At 30.3% G+C, this 25,525-nt stretch overlaps 1 protein-coding gene across 1 annotated transcript in view; it reads right to left on the reverse strand.

The window, feature by feature from the left end:
* Schip1 (Schwannomin interacting protein 1) overlaps positions 1–25,525 on the reverse strand; it is a 229,212-nt gene that overhangs the window by 136,251 nt on the left and 67,436 nt on the right. Inside the window, exon 2 of the mRNA XM_014424992.2 lies at positions 25,094–25,161. Coding sequence (XP_014280478.1) covers positions 25,094–25,161 — 68 coding nt within the window. The remainder of the gene's footprint in view (positions 1–25,093; positions 25,162–25,525) is intronic.

Raw genomic sequence — 25,525 nt, forward strand, 5'->3', positions numbered from 1 at the left:
TTAATATCTGATAAAGTTTGAGAAGGCTAGATCTATCGGCATCCCAGAAGGTACGGCTTAGTAAACGGATAATGTTTAGTTTTTTGTGCAGTGAGATTTTAGTGCAGAAATATGGTATTGGTAGGTTAGTCTTTTATCGACTGTTAGGCCTAAAAATCTATGGAAATCGGTGTATGGTAATAGGGAGTTTCCAAGAAATAGATCAGGTGGTTGAGGTGTATTTAGTTTCCTACTGAAGTAGAGGCATTTTGTCTATGGAAAATTGAATATTGACAGTTTATGACCAGTTTTTTATCCTATTTATTGCGTCTTGTAGTTTAAGTTGAATATCTTGCCAGTATTCCTCATCGATAAAAGATTGCACGATTGTCGGCGAACAAAAGTAGCTTAGCTCCCCTAGGTAAATTGAGTCCCAATTCATTTATAGCCAGAGAAAATAGAGTGGGACTGAGGACACATCCCTGAGGTACCCCATTAATCTGCCTGTATTCCTTAGAATGTTCACATACGACTCGTACCATAAAATTCCGATTTGTCAAAAATTGTCTGACAAATGAGAACATTTGTCTAGTGATTCCAATAGAGGACAGCTTCTGTAAAATAATGGAATGATTTATATTGTCAAATGCTTTCAGCATATCAAAGAAGACAGCTATTATCTGTTGACCGTTAATAAAAGCATACTGTGCTTCTATTTCCAATGTTACCAAGTGGTGAATTATAGATCGGCTTTTTCGAAATCCCGATTGGAATGATTGTATAAGGTTATGTTTTTCTATGATCCACATTAATCTTCTATTGACCATTCTCTCCATTATTTTCCAGATACAACTTGTAAGATAGATTAGGCGGTAGCTAGATGGCATATGCTTATCTTTACCAGTTTTTAGAATTGGAATGGCAATAGAATTGCACCAGATATTCAGTAATTTTCCGGTTTGCCAGACGTAGTTTTGATAATCAAGTAGCCATTTTTTTGTGCTGTTTGAAAGATTTTTGATCATTTAATACCGAATGTTGTCAGGACCAGGGGATGAACCTTTTATTGTATATATTGTAATATATTGTTTAGTTGTAATTGTAAATTGAACATTGTAGTACGATGTTGTTTCGTCTGTAATGTTTTGAAATTCTGTTTCCTTCGGTATTCTTTTTGGGTGAGAGATATATAGTTCATATAATAATATCAGCAAAGATATTGACGGGTCATTGGACAGTCATCCGTTCACTAATATGGTCAAGAGGGGGAGAGAATATGTACGTGAGTTTTCGAATTTTACTCCAAACGATGACAGAACTTATAGAAGCATTTATACTGTTAACGAATGTTTTCCAGGATTCTGGTTTGTATTAATTAAATGTTTTTCTAAAAATTGCTCTCTGTCTTTTGTACCCTATTAAGTTATCGGATGTCATGGACTTTTGAAATCTTTTGTAGGCCTTTCTACGGTTTTTAATGGCTTCTTTGCAATTATCACTGAACCAAGGAACAGGTCTTTTTGGAAATCCAGAAGTAATCGGAATCGATGGCTTTAGCAACTTTTATGATGGTATCAGTAATAGCTTCACATCCTTCTTCAATACCCAAATCACAAGGAGAGTGTTCTCGTGGGATGGCTAGTGAAGTAAATTGAAACCAGTTAACAACAACAACAACAGTTAAAATCTAATTACAGGTAGTTAATCAAGAACTGTTATTTCAAAGTACTAATTACAGTTCGCAGTCACTTTAAATTGTATTTTTAAGGACTCTTTGATGTTTATTCTGAAAATAAAACAAGATTTTAAAATAATTTATTTTCACTCTTCTAAATATCATAATTCCAATAAAAGATGGATTTCCAGAAATTATAAAAATCTTTCATATTTCATCAGTCACCATTGCAGGTATATATCCTATATTTAAATAAAATTAATCAAATAAATTGATAATATATAATAAAAAATAAATAATTTTTCATTCTTAAATAATTATTTATTTAATGAATAAATTTAATAACAATAATAAATTAATACATTTACTCAAATAAGGATCAAGATTTGAATTGGGCTGTGGCAGATAATTATTGATTTTATTACTGAATCAACCCTGTGAGGTCAGAAGCCCTGGTGGATCCCACCTAACCTCTATATAATGGGAAAAAATATGATATTTAAGCGTGATCTTGGAAAAAATCACTTTCTAATATAACCGTTGTTGAAGAAGCAGTACTTCTTAACAAAGTACTCACCCTTCGTGGGTTCTTGAGGTTAACATAAATTTAGTTATGATATCTCATATTTATTAAAGTCTATTTCTATTTAATAGTGATGTTATTTTATGTATTACTTAAATTACTAATAATCGTACTATATATTTCTTTAATTCTATACGGTAAACAAATTAACCTATAATAAAATCCCAGTTTAGCTTACTCGGCACCTGTTTAATTGTTTATCTGTAGTAAAAATATGTTGATTAAATAAAGTATAAAGAAATCAATAATTTCGGTAAAATGAAACAACTGACTATTAAAAAGTTAAAGTTCGTTTGCACACTTAAATTATGTATTATATCAAATGAATATTATACCACTGCTTAATCGGCTACGTCTCGATTACGATATGAGTTCTACTGTAATTATCTTAATCTTATGTTAATTTTTGTTAGTATTATTGTATATTAACGATAATAATATCATCATTAGCCAATGAACAAAGTACTCTTTCGAAAATATTTTGATTTTAATCCCTGTTTTTAAACGGTTTTATTTATAATTAAGATTCTATTTTATTTAAATTATTTCATGCATTTTTTATAACAATTTATGAAATTTATATTATCATAAATTTTATCTATCCCGCATCCACACCACAAGAATAATTATTGTCTACTAGTTTGTTGCTGAAACGGAATTGCACTTTATAAATAACAGGTTGCAAAGTAGCAACCCGTCTATACATTCAAATAGTGAAAAGAGTTTTTTTTTTACGACCATAAATTGTGGAATTGCTTTAAATGTACTTAAAGATGATCTGTTGAATATCAATCACACTAACTTATTCACTCCAAGATCGAACAAAATTGTAGAAATTATTCCGTCAAACTTGAATGCTGTCACAAGAGAAAGCGAAACACAGCGAATGCTAAATGCGTGAAGGCTTCCTGTTTTCTAGTAATTATCAAGTTCCCACGTAGTCTGCACTCGTGTCTGAGGATTAGTTTGTCTTCAGGTCACAGCCTGAAGTAAGTGAACTAACGACCGGATAGAAAGTTTTTTTAAATTAAGGAAATTCAATAAGGTTGGCATTTTTTTTTTATAGTATAGGTCATTAATATTTTTTAAACAAAATCCATAATAAAACTAATGATCCCTGCTCCCCACTGAATCCGTTTAAGGACCGGTTGCACCTACCTCCAGGAAAACTAAGATTTGCATAACTTGGATTTATACTAGAGTTTAGTAAAGCTCCGGTAACATAGCGACCTGTTTTAGTACAACAGTCCAAGAGGAGAAAAAAATCAGATATTTCACCCCAATTTCTGATTACTTTAATGAAAACTATGTTTAATTTCTAGTCTAAATTGATGAGTCTGTCAAGTATAGAAAGAGGGAATAAAAAATGGTGGCTGTTTAAAACCGATAAAAAACATTAATTTTCCATTTGGAGCTCTATATCTTAAAAAACTACCAGATATATATATATAAATGACACTAGAAAATCTAAAAGAATATAATTTAAAGAAAAGTAAATTTTCTGAAATGTTACCCCTAATAGAGCTATTTACGTCCAATATTTCTCAAAACATAGCCTTTTAAAAAGCAACATTTCATAAAAATGTACTGAAAGATCAGTAGTTAGTTAATTTATTTTGAGAAATCTATATCTTAGGAACTATGTGACGTACAGATGTCTCAAACTAAAGCTAGTTTAATGTACTATAAAGGAGTTTTTGACCTTTACCTTCGTTTTCATAATATTTCCTCAAATAAATTGATTTATAGTTTTTCGAACAATAAGTTTGATTTATAAAAAACTTTATTTCAGAAACCATAGGATGGTTCTGTCTGTACTCAAATTAAAGCTAGGTTTTTTTTAAAATAATTTATTTATTGTTATTTACAACTGTATACATATATACACATCAAGTAAATTTGCCGTATTACCACCAACACTAGAAAACCGAATATAATATAATTTAAAATAGAGTAAAGTTACTAAAATATGAGTCCTAATAGAAATATTTAAGCTCAATAGTTCCCGTGGTTCATCAGAAGCAACATTTCATAAAAAATGAAATGAAAAATCAGTAGTTAGTGAATTTAATTTGAAAAATTTATATCTCAAAAACCATTCGACGTATAGTTGTCTATTAGTACTCAAAATAACGTGATAATAATGTGGTTATTTAACTTACCACAAAATAAATTGGTTTCTATTTGTTCGGACAAAATTACATCTGCCAAACTTCTACGAAGATACATGTCATAAACTACTTTGATGATAGTTAAATTACCATTACTTTCAGTCCTGTCAGACATCTGTATGTCTAATACTTCCTGAGATACTTTTTTTCATAAATCCAAAAAGTCTGTCCGAAGAACTAGAAATCCATGTTTTGTGAATTTATTTACTACTACTCCTATGAAGATAAACGTCATAAACTGCTTTATAGTAAAATTAACTAGCTTTAATTTGAGTGCTAATGGACATTTGTAACGTCGAATAGTTTTTGGGATATAGATTTCGCAACATAAATTCACTAACTACTGATATTCATTATATTTTTTATGAAATGCTGCTTCTAAAAAAGCTATATATCAGGAACTAATGAACTTAAATGGCTATAATAGGGCTCGTTTTTTAGCTAACTTACTCTTCTTTAAATGATATTATCTTAGGTTTTCTAATGTTGTTGGTAGTTCTAAAGATATAAAGCTCCGAATGCAAAATTAATTTTTTTCAACGTTTGAAATAAGCGCCATTTTTTATTTTCCCCACCTTTACTTTGCAGACTCATCAATTTTGAATAGTTTCCATTAAATTAATTAAAAATTGGGGTGAAAAACTGGCCTTTTTATTGTAGTATTTCTGGTCTACAGTTTCGTTGTTACCTAGGTTACCTGAAACTGAGATAACTGCCGGCAGATCACGCTAGAATTTAAAATTTTAAAGTTTAAATCAAATATTGGTTCGACTTCTTAATTATTACGTTTTTACCAAAGTTTTCGGATTTTTTTCCCTGACTTATGCACAGCTAAGTTAAGTAACATTTATCAGATTATAGTTACCATATAACTATAGCATAATTTATTAGAACAAATAATATAGTCTTTTTTTTCAACTCATTTCAAATTTCATCCTCAGGAACAAATAATCATTTTAAAAAAATGAATCAAATAACTGCATTTTATGTAAACTCAAATAACTTAAGTTTTACACAAAACATAAAAAAATTTAGAAAATTATTTTGATTTAATTGATTATATTTTCTCATTAGTGCAATTAGATAAAAATTGTTGTTTCAGTATGAACGAGAGAAGTTCGAATTTTTCCACTAGAGAGGAGGACATTCCCTTAGTATTAGTAAAAAAATATGTAGAAGTATCATTATAAATTTTTAAAAAAATGACACTGCTATATTCAAACAAAAGCTATAATGTTGGGAAGAAAAATAGTTCACAAACCAACATCTGCAATTATGGACGTTTTACAATTTAAGTAATAAGTACGAAAGTAAGAAGAAGGATACAATAAAAAAAATTTTCCTACAAGTAGTAGTTGAAGGGCACAGTAGGTGGGCCAATATTAGCTGGAGAAACATTTAATCAAAACGATAATCAAGTAATTAAAATTATTGGGAACAAGGTTCTTAGCGATGTCAGTAACATTAGTTATGCGTAAATCACTAATGTTAGAAATTGTGAGTCCAATTAAATTTATTGTTCATTCAACATCCACTTTTGAGAGAATCGTTGAAAAAATTAATTTGGCTACTGTAGAAAATGTCGAGGACAGAATACTCTTTTTTTATTATTGCCTGAACAACTAATTCTTTCAAGTCCTTGTAGCCTGCCAAATTGTCTGTCTAGATCAAATCAATTTTATTGATTTTGGAAAGAAACGGAATAATAGACCTTCGCTAGATAACAGATCCTAAAGCAACTATGGAAGGTGCCTTGTATGGATATCTTCTGAAACGTAGATTTAGCCAATTGCATCGGGAATCATATCAAGCATATCATATTTTTGATGAAATCAATAGAAGACTCCATCAAAAAATGATTTATAAAATTCCACTCCCGGTTACCGACAGTCAAAGGAGCAGTGACATACAACTTGAGAAATCCAACCACATTCCGAAGACTGAAACCTAGGGCAGCTGCAGGATATCATCTTATTAATTCTATTATTGACATTGCTTCTATTTTATTTATTTTTTTCTCTTCGTACTTTTCTGAAACTTACTTATTTTTTTCCATTAGAAGGCAATTATTTATTTTATTATATCTATAAATGTCATTATTTTTGTAATTAACTTTTATTGTTCTCTTTTCTTAAAAATTATCATTTTTATTTTTTTTATTTTATATTAATTGTTTTTATTTATAACGTTGTGCATTGTTAAGTGTGTCTTGTACACGAGATTGTACTCCTCCCTTAATCAATTGTTAAAAAAATAAATAAATAAAATGTAACTGTTATATTAACCGTGTAAGGGGGGCCTTACACGGTTAATATAGACCGATCCGGTATTAAATGTACATCTGCTCTAAATCTCGTCTAACCGTTAATCATTGGCCGGTAAAGTTATCTACCAGATTTGAACTTTTCTGGTGCGGTTGTTACGGTTGTCATGGTGAAATAAAAACACTGGCTAGATCTGTATAGACAAGAGGTGTTACGGTTGTCATGGTGAAAACAAAACACGAGCGATATGTTTTTATGGTTTTGTTTTCGGTGAAGGCGACAGTTTTGATTTTGGAACACGTATGTTCAGACGAGTAGGTTTTGGTTTAGTGAAGGTGGGAGTTTGATTTCGGAACACGTTACGATTGTTAAATGTGAAGTGGAAATAGTTTAAAGGCCCTCTGTCTGTACTGTTTGAACTGGAATATCACCATATGAGAAATGTTGTCATATATGTTTTGTTTTTGAAAATTATGGTGTTTTACTTCAATAGACGGTCATTAACACTAGAAGTGGGGATATAGTGCAGTGACGTTTCTTCAGCATGTTCTGGATAGGAGAATAATAATGTAAATATAGTTATTAAGGTTAAGCATTAACTTAGGGTTAAGTCAACCAATAAGTTTTAATTGTTTTAGTAATTGATAAGAATTTTTTTTTCCTTTTTCATTCTCTGTATATATTTTTGTTATTATTATTAAACTTTTGTACATATAGTTCTGCTGTTCTTTCTCTGCTTTCAACTTGTTAATTTACTTTTTTTTTTTTTGTTGTTCACGGAATATTACGATAATTCAACGGGTGGATAGGTAACACCCCTAGGTTTTCTGTTACCTACATGTAAAGGTATTCGCCAGTGGTCATAATTCAACAATTGTTTATATAGTGGTATAGTTTAGCTATATTGTGGGCATAATGGTTCGGGGTTTTCGTTATTTCCAAGAAAAAAAAACGTGGCGCCTTAGGAGTAATTCTTTATTGTATTATCTTTTTTTTTTCCTTTTGCGATTATATATTTTTTTTTATTATTATTTTCCTTTAACTCACCCCCTTCCATGCTGAGCGTGGGCAACTATAAATGATAAACATATAACTAAGGATAAGTCAAAATTTGCGGTTATAAGGTGACGGTTTAAGTAGAAAAAATCATATACTACTAGTTATTTCCAAATAAACAATTTAGTTAACTGATTTAAGCTTTAAAAAGTCTGATGCGCAAATCACGCTACTTAAATTTAAACCCTTCTATGAGTTGGAATGCATCCATACTCGTTCAGAACAGATATTTTTATATTATTCACTTTCACTTTCAAAAATGTACTATTAATAATATTCTCTATGTAGATTTTAAAAAATTATCTTTTGCAAATGTACGGCAGAAATATAAAAAATATATCAGTTATCAAAAATCTTAATTATTAATTCAATTGTTGCAAAATCAATATCAAAATACTAAGAATGATTTTATAGAGTCATGGTATCAACTGAAAGGTCATCACTATGGTGACAAAAAAAGACTTAACCGACAGAAGAAATGGAACGACCCAAGTGCTCGCCATTCAAGATCAAACTCATGCTATGTTTAGGCGTTTTTCGTCTACGACTTTATTATATCTTACATATTATTTATTATAAAATCATTGGCTTTCCAACAGTATATAATAATTCTTTATTACAACTATTATTTCCGGAAATATCTTTTCAACCTAGAAAAAGGTTTACTCTTATCTCTTAAAGTTAATTATCAAATCCTTTTATAATTTGTGTTTATGAATTTATAAATGTGAGATAGTTAATTATTTCAAACAATGAAAATTAAAGGTATTTTAGAGAAAGAGTATTGTGAAAAAAATCACAAATTAGTTTATCAAAGTCTTTAGAGCCACGAAGAATCGATTCTATAATGTAGCAGTTACAGTCAGTGGATTTTCTCGATAAAGTTGCTGTCAGTCTGGGATCTATAACCCGCCTTAAATATGTAATTTCAGTTTCGTGCTGGAACTTTCCGTAGCTCAACAACTATTCTGCGAAACTTAGTTATTTGGACTCAGGGGGTCTTAAAACGTGTATTTTCCTCGAAAACAGGAATTCGGAATTTTTCACCACCACAATACTCCCCCTTACTGTATATATTTAATATATAGATAAGTAAACGCCGTTCGCATCCGAGCAAGTTAAAGCACCAACTTTAATTTGACACACCCTTGAATGCAGCGGCGCCATCTAGTGTCCAGACAGGTATACGTGAGTATAAACTTGGCAATAATGCTGCAAAAGCTACAAGCAATATAAACCAGGCGTTTGGGGAGAATACAGTTAAAAGATCGAAAAGTGCATTGTTGGTTTGAAAAATTTCTGTCTGGTAATTTTTTACTACAAAAAAACCGTGAGGAATACCCAAAACTACCGTGACGGCCCCATACATCGAAAAGAACAATTGCGAAACTAAATGAAAATATGAAGTTTTGCAGCAGCCAGCCTATTCATCGGATCTCTGGCCAATCTACTTTCATTTTTTAAACATTTGGATCTGTTTTTTAAAGGCTGAATGTAATAAATATGAAGACAAGCTGAAAAATTCGATGTCTGAATTTATTGATTCTAAAGTATTTTTTAAAGACAAGCTAGGAGAAGTGAATTGAAGTAAATGGAACATTATTTATTAAATAATGTAACACATTTTTATTAAATAAACAGCTCGTGAAAAAAGGTATGCAGTTTTATATATTTACTTAAAAATCAAACATTTCATAAGCACCAACTTAATAATACGAAAATTTGAATATTGTTAGATTTGATCCTAGAACAAAATGGAGATTGGTTTTTAAAATGGATGTTGAAATTTTTTTATCAATAAAAAACAGTTTGATTAAGCCAAAATTAATGAAAAAAAGATGATGTATGATATGTTGGTATATGATTGAAATTAAAAACTATAGAAATAAACTGAAAAATCATATGTTCTCTTTATGCAAGAAACAAAACTAATTTAATTTGTTAACAAAAGTGAAGTACATGAGATTTTTGTGGAAATCGTAAGCAATGCAGCAATGCATGTAGGCCTAATTCTAGTTACTATAGCTGATAGTAGTTTGTTGTATTAATTACACTAATACATGTTGATTCATCCGTTTTTTTTTTTCACAACAGAATATATTTATTCCTTCCTCAACGACAACAAAATTAGAAAGTGAATATAAAATAGCGTTGATATATAACAGAGAATTGATTAATTAAGCTAATTGTATTTTTATATAGTTTAAAAATTACTTACAAAAGGATTTATCTAGGTCTCTATCAATCGAATTAACCTTTTCACCTTTTTATAAATTATATTCTTGGTTACAAACATCAATTTTAGGCGTAATAAAAATTCTTCCCAGGACCGGATGACATTATCATCCATTTTTACATACTGGCATACATGTCCTGCTTGATTATGTAGGCAACATGTGAACGAGATATAAATTTAATGTCAGTGAAACCAGGAGATTCTGTATGCATAATTAAAGGCAGTATGACACAGAGACAATCCGAGATCAGTTATTATATGCGTAAAACGCAATATTATATTTACATGACACTTAAAGTAATATGCTTCGAGAGACATCATTACTACCCAAATAGTAAAAACCAATGAAAGCATAGTTCATTCAGAATATTATCTTAGATATGGCAACAGTAGACCCTATTTGATAAAAAATACATCCCACTATCTACAATAGGTTTGAAGTTTTGCAATTCAATTTTTTCATAAGCAGTCAAATTTACTGTTATCACTGTTACGCTTATCAAAATATAATTACCATATGATTAACGGATACGCACGGTGAATATCCGATGAAATCGAATTCAGAATACTGATACTTATTATCCAACGGATACAGCACTAACACATACACTGTTGCAAGCAAATGCTCAACAAAATAAATAAATATGAACGATAAGATCTGTTTGATAAAACTTTGTTCCACGCTGATTATGAATTCAAGATAAAGATGGAAAATTAAGATAAAACAAGGGAGCCGGAAACTAAGACCGACTTTTGCTATACAAATAATTAATCGAGGCGATGAGAAGAGAGAACTAACTAACCTGGTTAGTGCGATGTTAGAGTCAGTAAGGCTGAGTAGAGACTGACTCCAGAACTAACTTTAGACTCAGATAACACAAACCATGGCCACATCTGCCCCTACAGGAATAGCCTCATCACGTCGACTCTTGATGTCGGCTGGGTTAGCACAGGGTTCTACTGTAAGTGCTACTCTGTTCCTCTTTTTATGAAACGATCAACGCCGAAAATAACAGTTGTTTTCTAGTATTAGTTTTTTCTTCTTTAAACAATAAACTATCGAACTAATACTTGAACTAATTAATCTGGAGAAAAACAGATTAATTATGTTGAAATATAGTATGAAAAATCTGTTTTCATTTTGTCCAGTCAAAAACGCAGCTTAAATAGTAAAAACGCTCTATGAAAGACAAGATATTCTATAAAATGAAATATTTCGTAACGGTTTTGTCCTTCTACTTAAAACTGCAATATTAATAACGTGATATTTAACTTAAAGTAAATGATAGAACTAACAGAATCATAAATAGTTTCGGCTTTTTTATTATTTGCAAAGGTCAGGGCAGGAACATAACCGTATGAAAGCTACTTATTAAGTTATTTATTTCTTTATAATTATATCGTATAAAAGCTATTTATTTTTTTAACAACATTAGGCTCAGATAACACAAGGAGTTAATATGGTAAGCGTACACCTATACCTCCAAGAATTTTCTCAGATCAGAGACTCCATTTTATTAATCGAGAGCCTGTGCTAAACAAAAAAAAATTGACAGTATCTGATAAAAACTGTCATAGAACGTCTTTGTATTATATTGTAAATAAAGAAATGAAAGTCTGCCAGTCAGATCGTGCTACTTTCCAAGTGGTGGGCGATTTAAAACGTTAAAACAAATATTTTTTTCATTCGGAGCTCCATATCTTGAAAAGTAGAGTCATTTTTTTTCTTTTAAGCCCCATGGGTGCGTGTGGTTGATGTAAAGATGAAAAAGGGTTGAGGATAGCCTCTTTTTCTGCATTGGTAATGCATTTGAGAGGTGGCTGAGGAAATTAGATCTTTTGGAAAGGGGTAGTCTGTATTTTGTATCAGTCTGGTGGTGACGGAGCACCAGGTTTGTTGGTTCAAATAATTTAGTTACTCGTACTCAGTTGAGTGTGAGTCTGTTTGTGTGTGTCTGCCTCCATTGTGGCCGTCCTGTCAGTGTCAATGTCCTAAATAACGGGTTCGACAGGACTAAAGGCAGTCAAAATTTGTTATGTATCGTCGAAATAATTTCTGTAACAGTAAGTAGTTCGAATGTCGTATGGATGTGGTACGTGTTTGCTCTTTGAGGTGAAGAATATCTCACTATACGTTTAAGTATACCGCTCTAACGTTGAAGGTGCTATGTTGGTCAGCATAGGTGCTCCATATACAAGGGCTGGCCTCAGCACACTTTTGTTGTTTTTAATTTGAAGCAGAGAAAAAGATTAGGAGAAATTATCAGATAATTAAGCCTGTAAGTCTTTGTTCTGATCTGCTTAATCTTATTACAGTGGCGAGATAGCGTCAAGTGTGACACCAATATATACTATCCTGCCTGCTTGTCTATTCTCATACCCTACTACCTTAGAGACTTAGAGGGAGAGGACACTTGGTGTTATGGATGGATAAAACAATACAGTCGGTCTTCTTGGGATTAACCGTAATATTCAGTTCTTCCAGTTTTGGGTTATTTCCGTACAAGCCTTCTCCACCTGCTGTAGAGCTGTCTCTGCATTCATTGAACTTCTGTAGATGGCTATATCGTCGGCATAAGCTACTATAGTAGCCTTGTCATACTTGGCTCTGACAGTTTCAGCCGTATATACTGAGAAAAGTACTGGAGACAGCACAAACCCCCGGGGTACTCCGCAGGTGAGTGGGACCTCTCCGGATAATGAGCGGTGCTGCAAGAATGGTCTCAATAGAGTGTATAGCTGTTCTGGGAATTCGATGTCCAGCAGTGTTATAAATACCAAACTATGGAACACTGAATCAAACTCTTCCGTGCAGTTTATTGATATCATCGTTCAGAACGAGGCTAGTTCTTCATTGTCTTCTTGCTTACTTCCACCTGCAGTTTCGCCACGTGTGGTGATTCGGGCAGAGGCCGGCAAAGTAGAGCTAATTTAGTTAAATATGAGCGCTTGTTGTTGTGAATTGTTTACGTTGGATATTTCTTAAAATACAGTTTTGTGAAAATCAACAAATTTTTAACAAAATATTTTACGAAAAATCAGAAGTTGGTGATTTTATTTAGCGAAAAATATATTTCAGGAACCATTAGACGTACTGTTACCACTAAAATTAAAGCTAGTTGATTTAATCAAATCTAGTTATAAAGTGGTTTATAGCATTTATTACCGAAGAAACAATATTTTTTTAAAAATAAATAATTCAAATTCTATCCATTATAGTCTCAAAACCTTTTATTTCTCTTATAAGTCCGACGTTTCAGCCAATCCGGCCATCTTCAGGGACAATCTACTACAAAACAGCTTTTATTACATGTATGATCCTACAAACATTTCAAAATACTTAACATTATTATTTATAATTTACCTTACCTTAATAAAACTTTGAAATTATATAATTTAAAAAACTCTAACTCCATGGCTATTCTGGCCAAGTCAAAAACATCAGTTACTATGAAACATTAAAACATTAGGTAAAAGATATTTTTTTTGTTAATAAGTATATCCCAGATATGTTTAATTACCTAATTAGTCAATATTAACTTAAAACAAAATCAAAATCATTAATCATCAGACACTATTCCTTAAAACTTTTATCACAACAATGCTTGTAACCTTCCTCCACTCAGTTCAAGCATTTAAAATTATTTATTATAACTACATTTTTGTCAATTCTACTGACTTATAAGAGAAATAAAAGGTTTTGAGACTATAATGGATAGAATTTGAATTATTTATTTTTAAAAAAATTACCAGTCTCAAGAAAATATTAAGATCATAAATAAATAATTTGTTAAGATATTTGCCAGAATAAATTCATATAAATATCATAAAAACTACTTCCATACACAGATAAAGGTTATAAACTACTTCATATTACATTAAAGTAATTTTAAAATGGGTACTAACATACATATGTACGGCTAATAGATCCCGAAACAGTTTTTCATAAACCAAAAGTTTTGTTTTATGACTAGAAATCAACATCTTGTGAATACATTTTGGCAAAAATCAAGAAAACAATTATTCCGAGAAAGATAAATGGTCATAAACTAATTTTTATCAGATTGCATTAGCTTTATTAGATTGATAATAGACATCTGTAGGTCTAATTATTTCTGAAATATTGATTTCCAAAAATAATTTCACTAACTACTGATTTTTCAGTACTTTTTTTTTTATGAAATTCTGCTTTCTAAAGAAGTATATCTCGAGAACTAGTGAGCGTAAATTGCTTTTTTGGAGTTCATATTTAGCAGATTTATTCTATATTAAATGTTATTCTATTAGGTATTCTAGTGCTGTAAGCATTCTTAAAGATACCGAGCTTCGAATGAAAAAATTGATTTGTTTAATGTTTTGAAACATCCGCCCTATTTGCAGGTAGCATTATCTAACTGTTACAATCGTATTTCTTCATTGGTACCGCAAAAATAAAAAATAATCTATTAAATCTTTGATCAGATAATGTCGATTTATTTGCACGGGCTCACGGACTGATGGAGAATTTGTGACCGACGGGACGCCACATAAAACATAGTCTAGAGTCTTCAACTAAATCTTGTGCATGGTACTGATAAATAAATAGACTATTATTGTAACACATAAAAAATATTGCATGAATACTTTTTTTATTATTATAAGCAGAAAATATAATTATTTAACAGTCTAGATCGAAGAGTAAGACACCTGCGTCAGTGACTGGCGCCAGCGGAACTACTCACGCGATATTACTAATTGACGACAGGCAGTCGGCCGATATAGGTCATATAATTAAAGTCACCATTTATTTGAACTGGAACTATAATATATTATGTGCAGTATAACCTGAATAATTGAGGATATTAATGCAAGAGTAATGTAAACTGAAGTATATAACTAAATAACTCGTAATAAAAAAATTTACTTATAAGTTATAACTTAAAATCACCAGTAATATTACATAATATGAAATGAATAAATCCTTTGATGAAAATCGCAAAAAACTGCTCTATTGCCTAATTTACAATGAGTAGCTTATCAAATTCCAATCCGTAATTCTTCAAAAAAGCAATTAAAATTTCCATATAGCTTTATACGTTGCTAAATTCTATAAGCTTGAATTATCATGAATTCATTAGTATATACAATAAATTAAATATGTATAGATAGTAAATTAATAAAACATTAAAGATAGGAAGGGGAATAAACTATAAAACAATAACCCAAATTTACCTGAATAATCATAAGAAATGTATAAATAAAATATAAAACTATATAAACGAATTACGTATAATCAATAAGATGTAGAGAAAAAAATAATGATTTGAACACAATAAAAAGCATTTTAGAATGCAATGAATGAGTTTTTAAAAATGAGATCACAATATATTCTGCAATCAATTCTCTTTAAATAAAAGGAAATGGTTTAAATGTTTTTCAATACATATGCTGTTTTTTCTTTTTGAAAATGTTCCCTGCCGCCATGGTTTAAAGCAACTGAAATCCCTGTTTTTTCAGTAGAAAAAAATTTATGAACAAAATTAAATACGCGAAGCTCAGAAAGTATATATTCTTTTTTCATGGTTATTATATACCAAACGCTTTGTTTCTTTCAGAAAAATAAGAAAACAAATATTGCTGATATTAAATAACTTTATATTGAAAACAATATATATAAAACCCTTTTGAGGCGTCAAGTAAAGTAGGCCAGGATTTTTTATTTAGAAAAAAGGAAATCACATTCGTTTTTGCGCCTTATCAAGCTATTAATTTCTATTCATTAAAGAAATTTTAACCTGATTTATTTGGACGATTTTTTTTCTACCGCTTTCCATATCTCTTATGAGCGTTCATTATTTCTCTACACTTTCTCCAAATCCTATGTTAATACAGCCGTTAAAAAGCTAAATATCTGCTATTTCAACCCTATAAAACATAATTTCCTTATAAGGAGGAAATAGTTAATGAAGAATAAATGAAGAAAAACATTTCAAACATTTTATTTTGTATTTCCTGTTCTAACTTATTTAATTAAATTCGGTTTTTGCCATTCAGTGCAGTTTATAGAGCAATAAACAAGTTTAATTACAAGAGCCGGGAAGAAAAAAAGGCAGTTATCTCACCCCGATTTTTGATTAATTTAATGAAAACTATGTATAATAACTAGTCAAAACTGATGAGACTGCCAAGTATAGGTATGGGGAATAAAAAATGGCGGCTGTTACAAAACCTTTAAAAAATATTAATTTTTCATTCGGAGCTCTATATCTTAAAAACTACCAATGACACTAGAAAATCTAAAAGAACATTATTTAAAGTAGAGCTAATTTGCTGAAATATAGCCCTAAAAGAGCTTTTACGTCCAATAGTTCTTGAGATATAGCTTTTTAAAAAGCAACATTTCTTAAAAATCTACTGAAAGATTAGTAGTTAGTTAATTTATTTTGGGAAATCTATATCTCAGGAGCTATGTGACGTATAGATGTCTATTAGACTATATTATGTCTATATATAGATATCTATTATGCAATCAAATAAAAGCTGGTTTAACGTATTATTAAGTAGTTTATGACCTTTACTTTAGTAGGAATATTATTTTGCAAGATATTTTCTAAAATAAATTGATTTATAGTTGTTCGGACAATAAGTTTGAGTTTTGAAAGACTTTATTTCAGAAACCATACAACGTACAGGTGTCTGTCAGCACTCAATTAACAAATTAAAGCTAGTTAAAATATTTTATAACGTTTATCTTTGTAGGAGTAGCAATTTTTATGATATTTGACAAAATAAATTCACAAACAGTTAATTTCAAGTTGTTCATATACAATGTTTAATTTTTTAATAAATATACCTATAGATCCATAAGACGCACATATGTTTGTCAACACTCAAAATAAAGGAAGTTTTATTGTTATAAAGTAGTTTATGATACTTATCTTCGTAGGGGTAATATTTTTTATGATATTCGCATATGAATATAAATTTGGCAAATGAAAATTTGTCTGAACAACTATAAATCAATTTATTTTAGCAAATATCATGTAAACTATTATTCCTACGAAGATAAAGGTGATAAACTATTTCATAGCTCATTAAACTAGCTTTAATGTGAGTGCTAATAGACGTCTGTACGTCAAATAGTTTTTGAGATATAAATTTTTCAAAATAAATTCACTAACTACTGATCATTCAGTAAGTTCTGTACATTTTTATGAAATATTTCTTTTAAAAAAGCTGTATCTCGAGAACTATTGAACGTAAATAGCTCTCTTAGGGGTTACAGTTTATCAAATTTACTCTACTTTAAATGATGTTCTCTTAGATTTTGTAGTGTTATTGGTAGTTTTAAAGATATAGCGCTCCGATGAAAAATTAATTTTTTTTAACGTTTTGAAAAAGTCGGTATTTCTTATTTCCCCTACGTATACTTGGCAGAATTATTAATTCTGAATAGTAATGATACATAGTTTCCATTAAATTAATCAAAAATTGGGGTGAAATAACTGCCTTTTTTCTCCTCTTGGGCCCTTGTACTATTAGGTTTAGATTGGTAGAGTTGTGTTGAAGTTATTTCTATTTTTTATATTTTTCTATTATATAATGTAATATACCGCAATAAACTAAATAGATATAATAAGCATTTTTTTTTTATTCTCAAAAGAAATCAAAGACATGTAACATGAAAATGTTATACCAAAGAATTTTATTTTCCGATTTTTTTAAAAAAAATCGCATTTAAGCGTTTTTTGAAGTTCTTATAACGAATATGAACTTTTTTTTATGTTATTTGAATAGTCATTAAATTCTCTGCGAAAAAAATAAAAATTAAAAATTAAAATCAGACAATTATTAGCGAAGATACGGCCCATTGAACATTTACCCTTATTTTTATTTTTTAATATATGGAATTTAATTTTTAGTATATGAAAGTAAGAATTCAGGCAGGTTTTTTTTAAATTTTAATGTTAATTTTATTATAACCAGAAAGCTGTACATCGAACATTCTAAATGCTATTTGTAATGATAGTAAATTGCCTACTTAGATTCTTATTGGACCAATATTAGTAATGAGAGATGAAATAGTTTTTGTTTTACATAGTTGTGAAATCCGGTTAGTAAAGTATTTAGAGACACCAACTGTTTTATTTACCGATTCTTGTTATATATTATAAGAATATATTTTTATTATTTATTATTACCATATAGTTTAATTATATATTTACCGCTATAAACTAAAAATATCTAAGAAGCAATTAATTCAATATGAAAATAAAAATAGTAATGTATGTTTCATATTAAATAAAGTTGTAATTTCTCTTGTTTAATTTTAACTAAATATATTAATTTATTCTAAACATTCAATTGTGTTCAACAAATCTATATATATCCCAAAAAATGTCAATTGCGAAGAATATATAAAAATCTGCAAGTAAAATATAAAAAGACACAGTATTTCTAACTCTGGCCCCTAAATTTGACCCTAGCAGTTCCTAAACATTTTATTTTCCATCTCATCAGCTATATGGGTTCCTAACCCTTCACGGTTTTATTATTTACAAAGAAACCACCATGGAGCGTTGGAATTACTCATTGACTCACATGACATTGCTTCATTGATAATGTTTTTCTTCCCCTGCTTAATTGTTTACTAAGGTTTTCTCTCCTCATCACGTTTTCATGTATTTTTTTTGTTTACTTCTTACATCACCATTTATGGATGGGAGGGACAACGGGGTGGTTATCATAAAGGCTGAAGACCTATTCTAATCAGTGTGGGAAAGTCGATATTTCATTCCGTGTGGATACCAACTATTCATCTTTGTTTAGTTTCTTGAAAAGTCATTCTGTATGGTCTACGGCCCCGATTTGTAGTATAGGTGCTTTCAACAGATACATTTTGGTGATAATTTTTTTTTTTTTAGTCCAACAATATAAATTTTATAAATTCATGTTTGTTCAATTTTAAGCCCAGAAACGCAACTAAATATGGATGTTTTTTAAAGAAACAGACTTTATGCCTTTTTTTAAATTTAATTAATAATTGTTGCACTTGTTGGTTACCCTTAATTATTCATGATTTGTATCAACACTCAATTTTGAATATGATTTAATATATGTTTAAGCTTCAATTTAACGGTGTAATGTTAAACGAGTTCTAAACTTATTTTAATGAATTCGTTTCCAGATCTTAAATTTTTTATGTGTTCTGCAATATCCAGTAAAGAATTCTACTTGTCACTGTACATATCTATGCTCTATAGTAACAAATTAATTTTTTTTACCAAAAATCAAAGTTTCACCATTTTTTTTTTAACTTACAGAATTGAGGTTATTTATTTTTATAAAATATAATTTTTAAATTGTTACATGTCACCAATTTGATACTAATCCTTCCATAATAATCTTCCTAACCATCCAAATCCAGTTGTTTATAATCTGGCTTCTCCTTCATTACCTGGTAATCCTTCTTAGCATCTGAACAGGTGGCCTCGAAATCTTCTTCTCTAGAAACGTTAATAGAGTTCTATCAAAGGGTAGATACTCCACATGTCTGTATCATGTCATTGTATTATTAACTTCAAATTTACTTATTGTATAAAATAAATTTTTAAAAACAATTATGACATATAGCAGCAAATGATAAATTGTGATATACCTGCAACGGGTTATGTCTTTGTCTTAAGGCAGCTGCTGGTGTATTATGTGTCCTTCTTTCATACTTATGTTGTGTTTGACATGTATTTTTGAAAATCAAATTCGAAGATTCAACAATCCGTATGTTATTTTGTCCGTCACTCTAATTTATTTGTTCTCAAAGTTTCAAGCCCTAAAAAAAAGTTGCGTTGTATTTAATAATGCCCAGCGGGCCCCCTGTAAATCAAGGCCTGGCTGGTCTTTTAGCAGCTCGGTAAGCCCTCAGATATTCAGTTTACAAACGTTCCCTTTGTTTTCTTCCTCTGACACTTTTGTTCGATATTTTCTTTCTCTTTATGTAGGTTTTCTTTCTTTTGTTCCGTTTTTATTAATATTTATTTAATGGCGCTTTCGCTCGACAATGTTTCATTGAGTTTTTTTTAAACAATTGTTTGAATGTGATGGGACAATTTTAATAACTGTAAATGAAAAAATCCCCCCCCAAAAAAATGTATTTATTTACTTCACTTCTTTTCAGTAAAAAACGCTTGAAAATTGAAAGCAGACAACCGTAACTGATTAAATACATTAACAACAAATGAAATAAGAATCAGTTTTTTTAACGTTATAAACCCCCTGAAATACAAAATAAATAATTAAATAATACGAAATGAAAATGTTCTTAATTCTCATTTCTCGAAGAACATTTGAAGATAGTGAGTGAAACGACAATTAATTTGCTTAATCGACAATAATGTTTAACATAAATAAGTTTTTGTTTTTTTAATAATTTATTTATTGTTATTTACAACTGTATACACATATATACAACAAGTAAATTTGCTGTAGGTGACGTAGTGACATGATACATGTGGAGAATCTACCCACTGATAGAACTCCAATAACATTTCTAGAGGAGAAGAACTCGAGGCCATCTTCTTTTCAGACGCCTAGGAGGATTATTAGGTAATGAAGGAGAAGCCAGGGTAGAAAAAAGTGAATTTGGGTGGTTAAGAAGTTTATTATAGTTTTAATTTTTTTTTTGTATAATTTATATGTATTTTTTTTTTCACCATTTGACTTAATTTAGTTTTTTATATTCAAAATCTTATTGACGAACAAATATAACTGCACACGTACGAATGTAAGTAAACTAATATTTAAATTGCTTTTTCTTTTTTTCAAAGTCTCTAAGCATGCAATTTAGCAGAAATACTATTTTTTGAAGTGGTTGTTCTTATCTGGAACTTCATTACATTTCAGAACATTCAATAAATTGTCAATGTTCCCATGTTTATAAGAAAAGGTATAATGATATGAACTGTGTGATTAAAACTATATAACTAGTAGTGGGCACTACAAATGGCTGTGGTATTGTCTTCTACCAACGCACAGTTGGTGGCGCTGGCGTCAGGGTATGGAATAAAAGGCATTGGTGTCATACTGCAGTGAATCCACGAATTTTACGTGTATTCTTTAGATACATAGATAGTTTTTTCTACTGTCATATTCTATTCCGGACAATTCTGTAAATTGCGCTCTGTAGAGTCTATGAGGTGTGTTAATAGGAGGCAGCCATATAGGAGCGCTGGGCGTATAATACTTTTGTAGATTTTTAAATTCAAACGGACGAAAATGGATGTTGAAGTGAGGAGATGATGCAGTCCGTAAGACTCGCTCCTGGCCCTTTTGGTTTTATTATATATATTGGTAAAAAAGTTTAAGTGGCTGTCCAGTTTCACACCCAAATAGACTGTAGAATTAGATGATGATAACATGGTATTGCCCATTTGGAGGGTTCTGGGCAATGCACCTCTCTTCCTTGCTTGGTTAGAAAACACTATGCAGTCTGTTTTCGCTGGGTTCACGAAGATGTTGAGGTATCCGTCATGACTGACTTAATCCACAAGAAAAGAAAGGTATGGGTAGTGAACATTCTTCCACGGGAATGACATTGTTTTTTGGAAGGTTATTAATACATAAGATTCTAGGTCTGTTACGTGATGATAACAGGCGTCCAGAGTTTTAAGGGATCCTCAAAAGTGCATTTCACAAAATGAATATAAATAAGAAACATTGAGATTGAGTATTGAAATTAAAAAGAACGAAGACTATAATTGATCTGAATATAATGCAAACATAAATTTAAAAAAAAAAAAATAGAATTTCGTTACTAAGGTCTTATTTCTAACTTATATTCTGTTTTCAAAAATTGATGATTTTTTTTCATTAAAGCAAAATAGCCGCGAGTGAAAGAAAAGGCGAGGAGTCGAGACCTGCTAAAGGCACTTCTCAAGCTTCAACATTGAGTTAGGAGTGGTTTGAAATTTTCTATGTGAATTGATCACATATTTCCAATCCTGTAATCAAATTTGGAGAGGCTAAGGAGGCGTGAATAAAATCAAACAAAATGGTGGGTTTAGAGACAAAAATTAAAATTGCCAAAGGCAACTTTTCCAACACTAATCAAATCATATATTTCATAAATTATCGATCATTTGACTCAATTTGGAGGGGCTACAGTGGTTTTTTCAAACCGGAAAAGTTAAAAAAAAATCATTTAGATAAGAAAAAATTTTTACTTATATTGATTCTTATTTTTATAGCATAAACTTAATTTACACATATATATGCTACACTCCCAAAATAAAAAATTACGTGTTATAGGAATTATGAGATGAATATAAAATTTCCCTCCGTCCCTTTCCAATGACCTTCGACTTAGTGCAAAAGGCTATTGATTTCAGGGGAAATACGACAAAAATAATTTAACCTGTAGCATATAGTATATATTAGTGACACAGCCGATCGAAATAACTTTAATCTTTTAAGTTTGTCAACTCCCTAAAGCACACAATAATCTTTAAAATAGTAAAGTCTAAATTTCTTAGTTGATTTATAGGTATTCTTTTTTGTAAACATATTCGAACAACAGGACCAAAAGTATAATCAATTTAGTTAAAACGTGAATAGTTTCCGTTATTAGAATCTAGTTATTTTTTCTCCTTCCGTTTACACTGAAAACAAAAATACATAAATAAAAAAAAAAAAAATTAGAAATTGTATAATTTCTATAATTTGTAAATGTAATTTATATAATTCTATTAAACGTCACGTAAAAACTTAAGTGTGTGCTCAACATGTGTAAAGTTGTATTGACAATAGCAAATGAACGTGGGCAGTTGTTTCTATTTCAGCTTATTATTAAAAATTTTGTTGATTCATTCGATCATTTTGTGTTTTATAAAAACAGAAAACAAAGATACCCAATTCTATTCGAAGTACACAATATTAAAAAAAAATGTCTATGCTATGCTATTTTATCTATACTGAGAAAAGAAGGGAAACTGATCATCAGGTCAGGACCACAAGTAATGAAATTATCAAACATATTATAATTAATTTTTTTTTGGCTCAGGTTTTTTAGTAATTGTTGCTTTGAATACTTAACGAATCAGTAGAGGAATCTATTGAATAATTAGAATCGAAGCAAATACAAATAGCTCTAGTTACATCAACAGGAAGATTAACTGTGCTCAAGATATATATAGGAAATTCCCCGAGTAGATGCAGAGAGGGGTACGATATCTCAGGGAGAAGCGAACTGAATACATAAGGTGTAATGGATCGCAGCTAAGGATTTATCGAGGCCGGGGTCACGTCTCTGCTGCGGGATGCTCTGCCACTATATGGTATCCTCATATTAACTTCTCGGTGCATTTATTGAGAATATGAGGCAAAAAATCTTTATTTAGATATATGTATCGAGGCCGGGGTCACGTCGCTGCAGCGAAATGCTCTGTCACTATAGGTATCCTCATATTAACTTCTCGGCGCATTTATTGAGACTGCGAAGAAAAAAATCTGTATTTAGATATAAGATCTAACTATAAAATAAAATACCAAACTTAAATATTTTTTAAAGTATCCTAACATAGCAACATTAAGCTAGGTTTACTTGAGTTTTAACGCCCATATGTTCTCCAATTCATGACAGGAAAGACGTGTAATCCAACAGGCTACCAAACTTTTCTAGCCAGAGGGGAAAAGTTGAGATTTACTCTAGGGACCACCACAAAATAAAAGTTTATGACTCCATACAATCGGTATGCTACATGTACAAGCGAATTGATACAACTGAATTTAATTGATTTTTTCGGAACATGTACTTTATTTTTCATTTAACTTGTTGCTCAATTATCCTATCAAAACTGGAATCTCTTCCAGGTTTGACTCGAATAAATCTATTCTGTGAATTCTTGTGAATTTAAATCCGTGGCTTCATGGTTTGTAAACGAAATCATATTCAGGAGTCAATCAATATAATCAGAGTCATCATAATAGTTAAGGTGTAAAAATTTTAATCATTAATATTATGTTGAAAACGTATTTGAGACCTTCATGATAGGAAACACATATACAATAGTTAATACGAAGTCCCTGAAATGTTTTTGAAATTTCTGTATAGAAAAAGTAATATCATTTATCAATATCAACCTTTTTTTTCTGTTTAAATCAATCTGAAATAAACAGTTTTGTCCCGAGGTTTCGCTAAAGTTATGTTTGAAGGGATGAGGTAAGATTATGGCAAGTCAAATATTACAAATTGATCAGGAGAATAGTTTCGAAAAATTGTAAAATTCATGTCTGATGTTTTATACAGTTCATATTTTATTATATTATATGTAAACATGTTGGAACTATGGGTTTAAAAAAACATACAATAAATCGCGTTGTAGAAAAACAAAGAAGTATTTTGAACAGAATTCTAATTGTTATTGAAATTATGACTGGTCACATTCTTGTATTAAAACATTTATGATAATAAATCAGAAGAGGCTTGTAAAACAACGGATGAAGATGAAAAAATGCATTAAGATTCATTTACTTTAATTCGCAAATTGTTATGTCTGTCCTCAATCAGAGAAGAGTTTTTAGTAGATTTAAGGATGCCGGTCCTACTGTTTGAACATGCCAATTGTAATCGAATTTGTAAATCAAGTGTAAATGGCCCGAGTGGTCGAAACACTTAAATTAATAAAAAAAAAAAAAGGATGCCGGTCCACGATCTGAATAGTATGAAAGAATGGCTTTATGGGTAGGTGGTAGAGAAACTTATTCTTTTTGAAACCATATATCAGAGAAATCAACTGGAACAGTAAGGTTAAGTTTACTTAGGATTACGATAAAAATTTGATAATCATCAGGGTAATATATAAGTGAAGAATCCGTAATAATAAATCTTATAATGGTAACTCTATGGTGTATTCTCTGTAGTATAACAGTTCATAGATGGGGATATTATTCTTTCCTAGCTTCGATATGACGGACTAGTAAACGATAGACATGAAATTAAAACGGATAATAAAAAATATACGGTCACTAGAGATATAAGGAAAATATTTTATAGGAATAGAGCAGCCTGAGAATCTGGGTACTAAGAAATTAAATCACCATTATATCCAGGTTAAGCTAATTATTTTTCAGCTATAAAGTTAGATTGAGATTACTTACAGACTATGTGTGTTTCCGTTCTGGATTATTTCCTGCTGAGAGATGGATTTTAGCCTCATAGCTTCTCCCTGTGAAAATAAAAAAAAGAATTATAGTAAAAACAAGAAAAAACAAGACAAAAAATTACGTTACTAAATGAATAATAATTAAAAATAAATAAATTCAAACTCCATAAAAAAAATCAGCAGTGAATAGTCGAAGTGGGAATTGTAATGGTGACAAAGAATTGCCCCTCTTAAACTGCAAACAATGCATTTCTCCCTGAACAAAGTCCACTTCAACACTTCACGGACGCTTTGTGGCTTTTTAAACACACAATGTAAAGAGAGCTTTACCAAAGGCCGATTTATAGTCCGTTTGGTTTATACTGCAGTAACCAACCTTAAACTTAGTTATATTTAGTTTTTATAATAATATATACTATATTTATAA

Source organism: Halyomorpha halys, unplaced genomic scaffold (genome assembly GCF_000696795.3).
Source record: "Halyomorpha halys isolate HHAL.00 unplaced genomic scaffold, Hhal_1.1 Scaffold489.1, whole genome shotgun sequence".
NCBI lineage: Eukaryota > Metazoa > Arthropoda > Insecta > Hemiptera > Pentatomidae > Halyomorpha > Halyomorpha halys.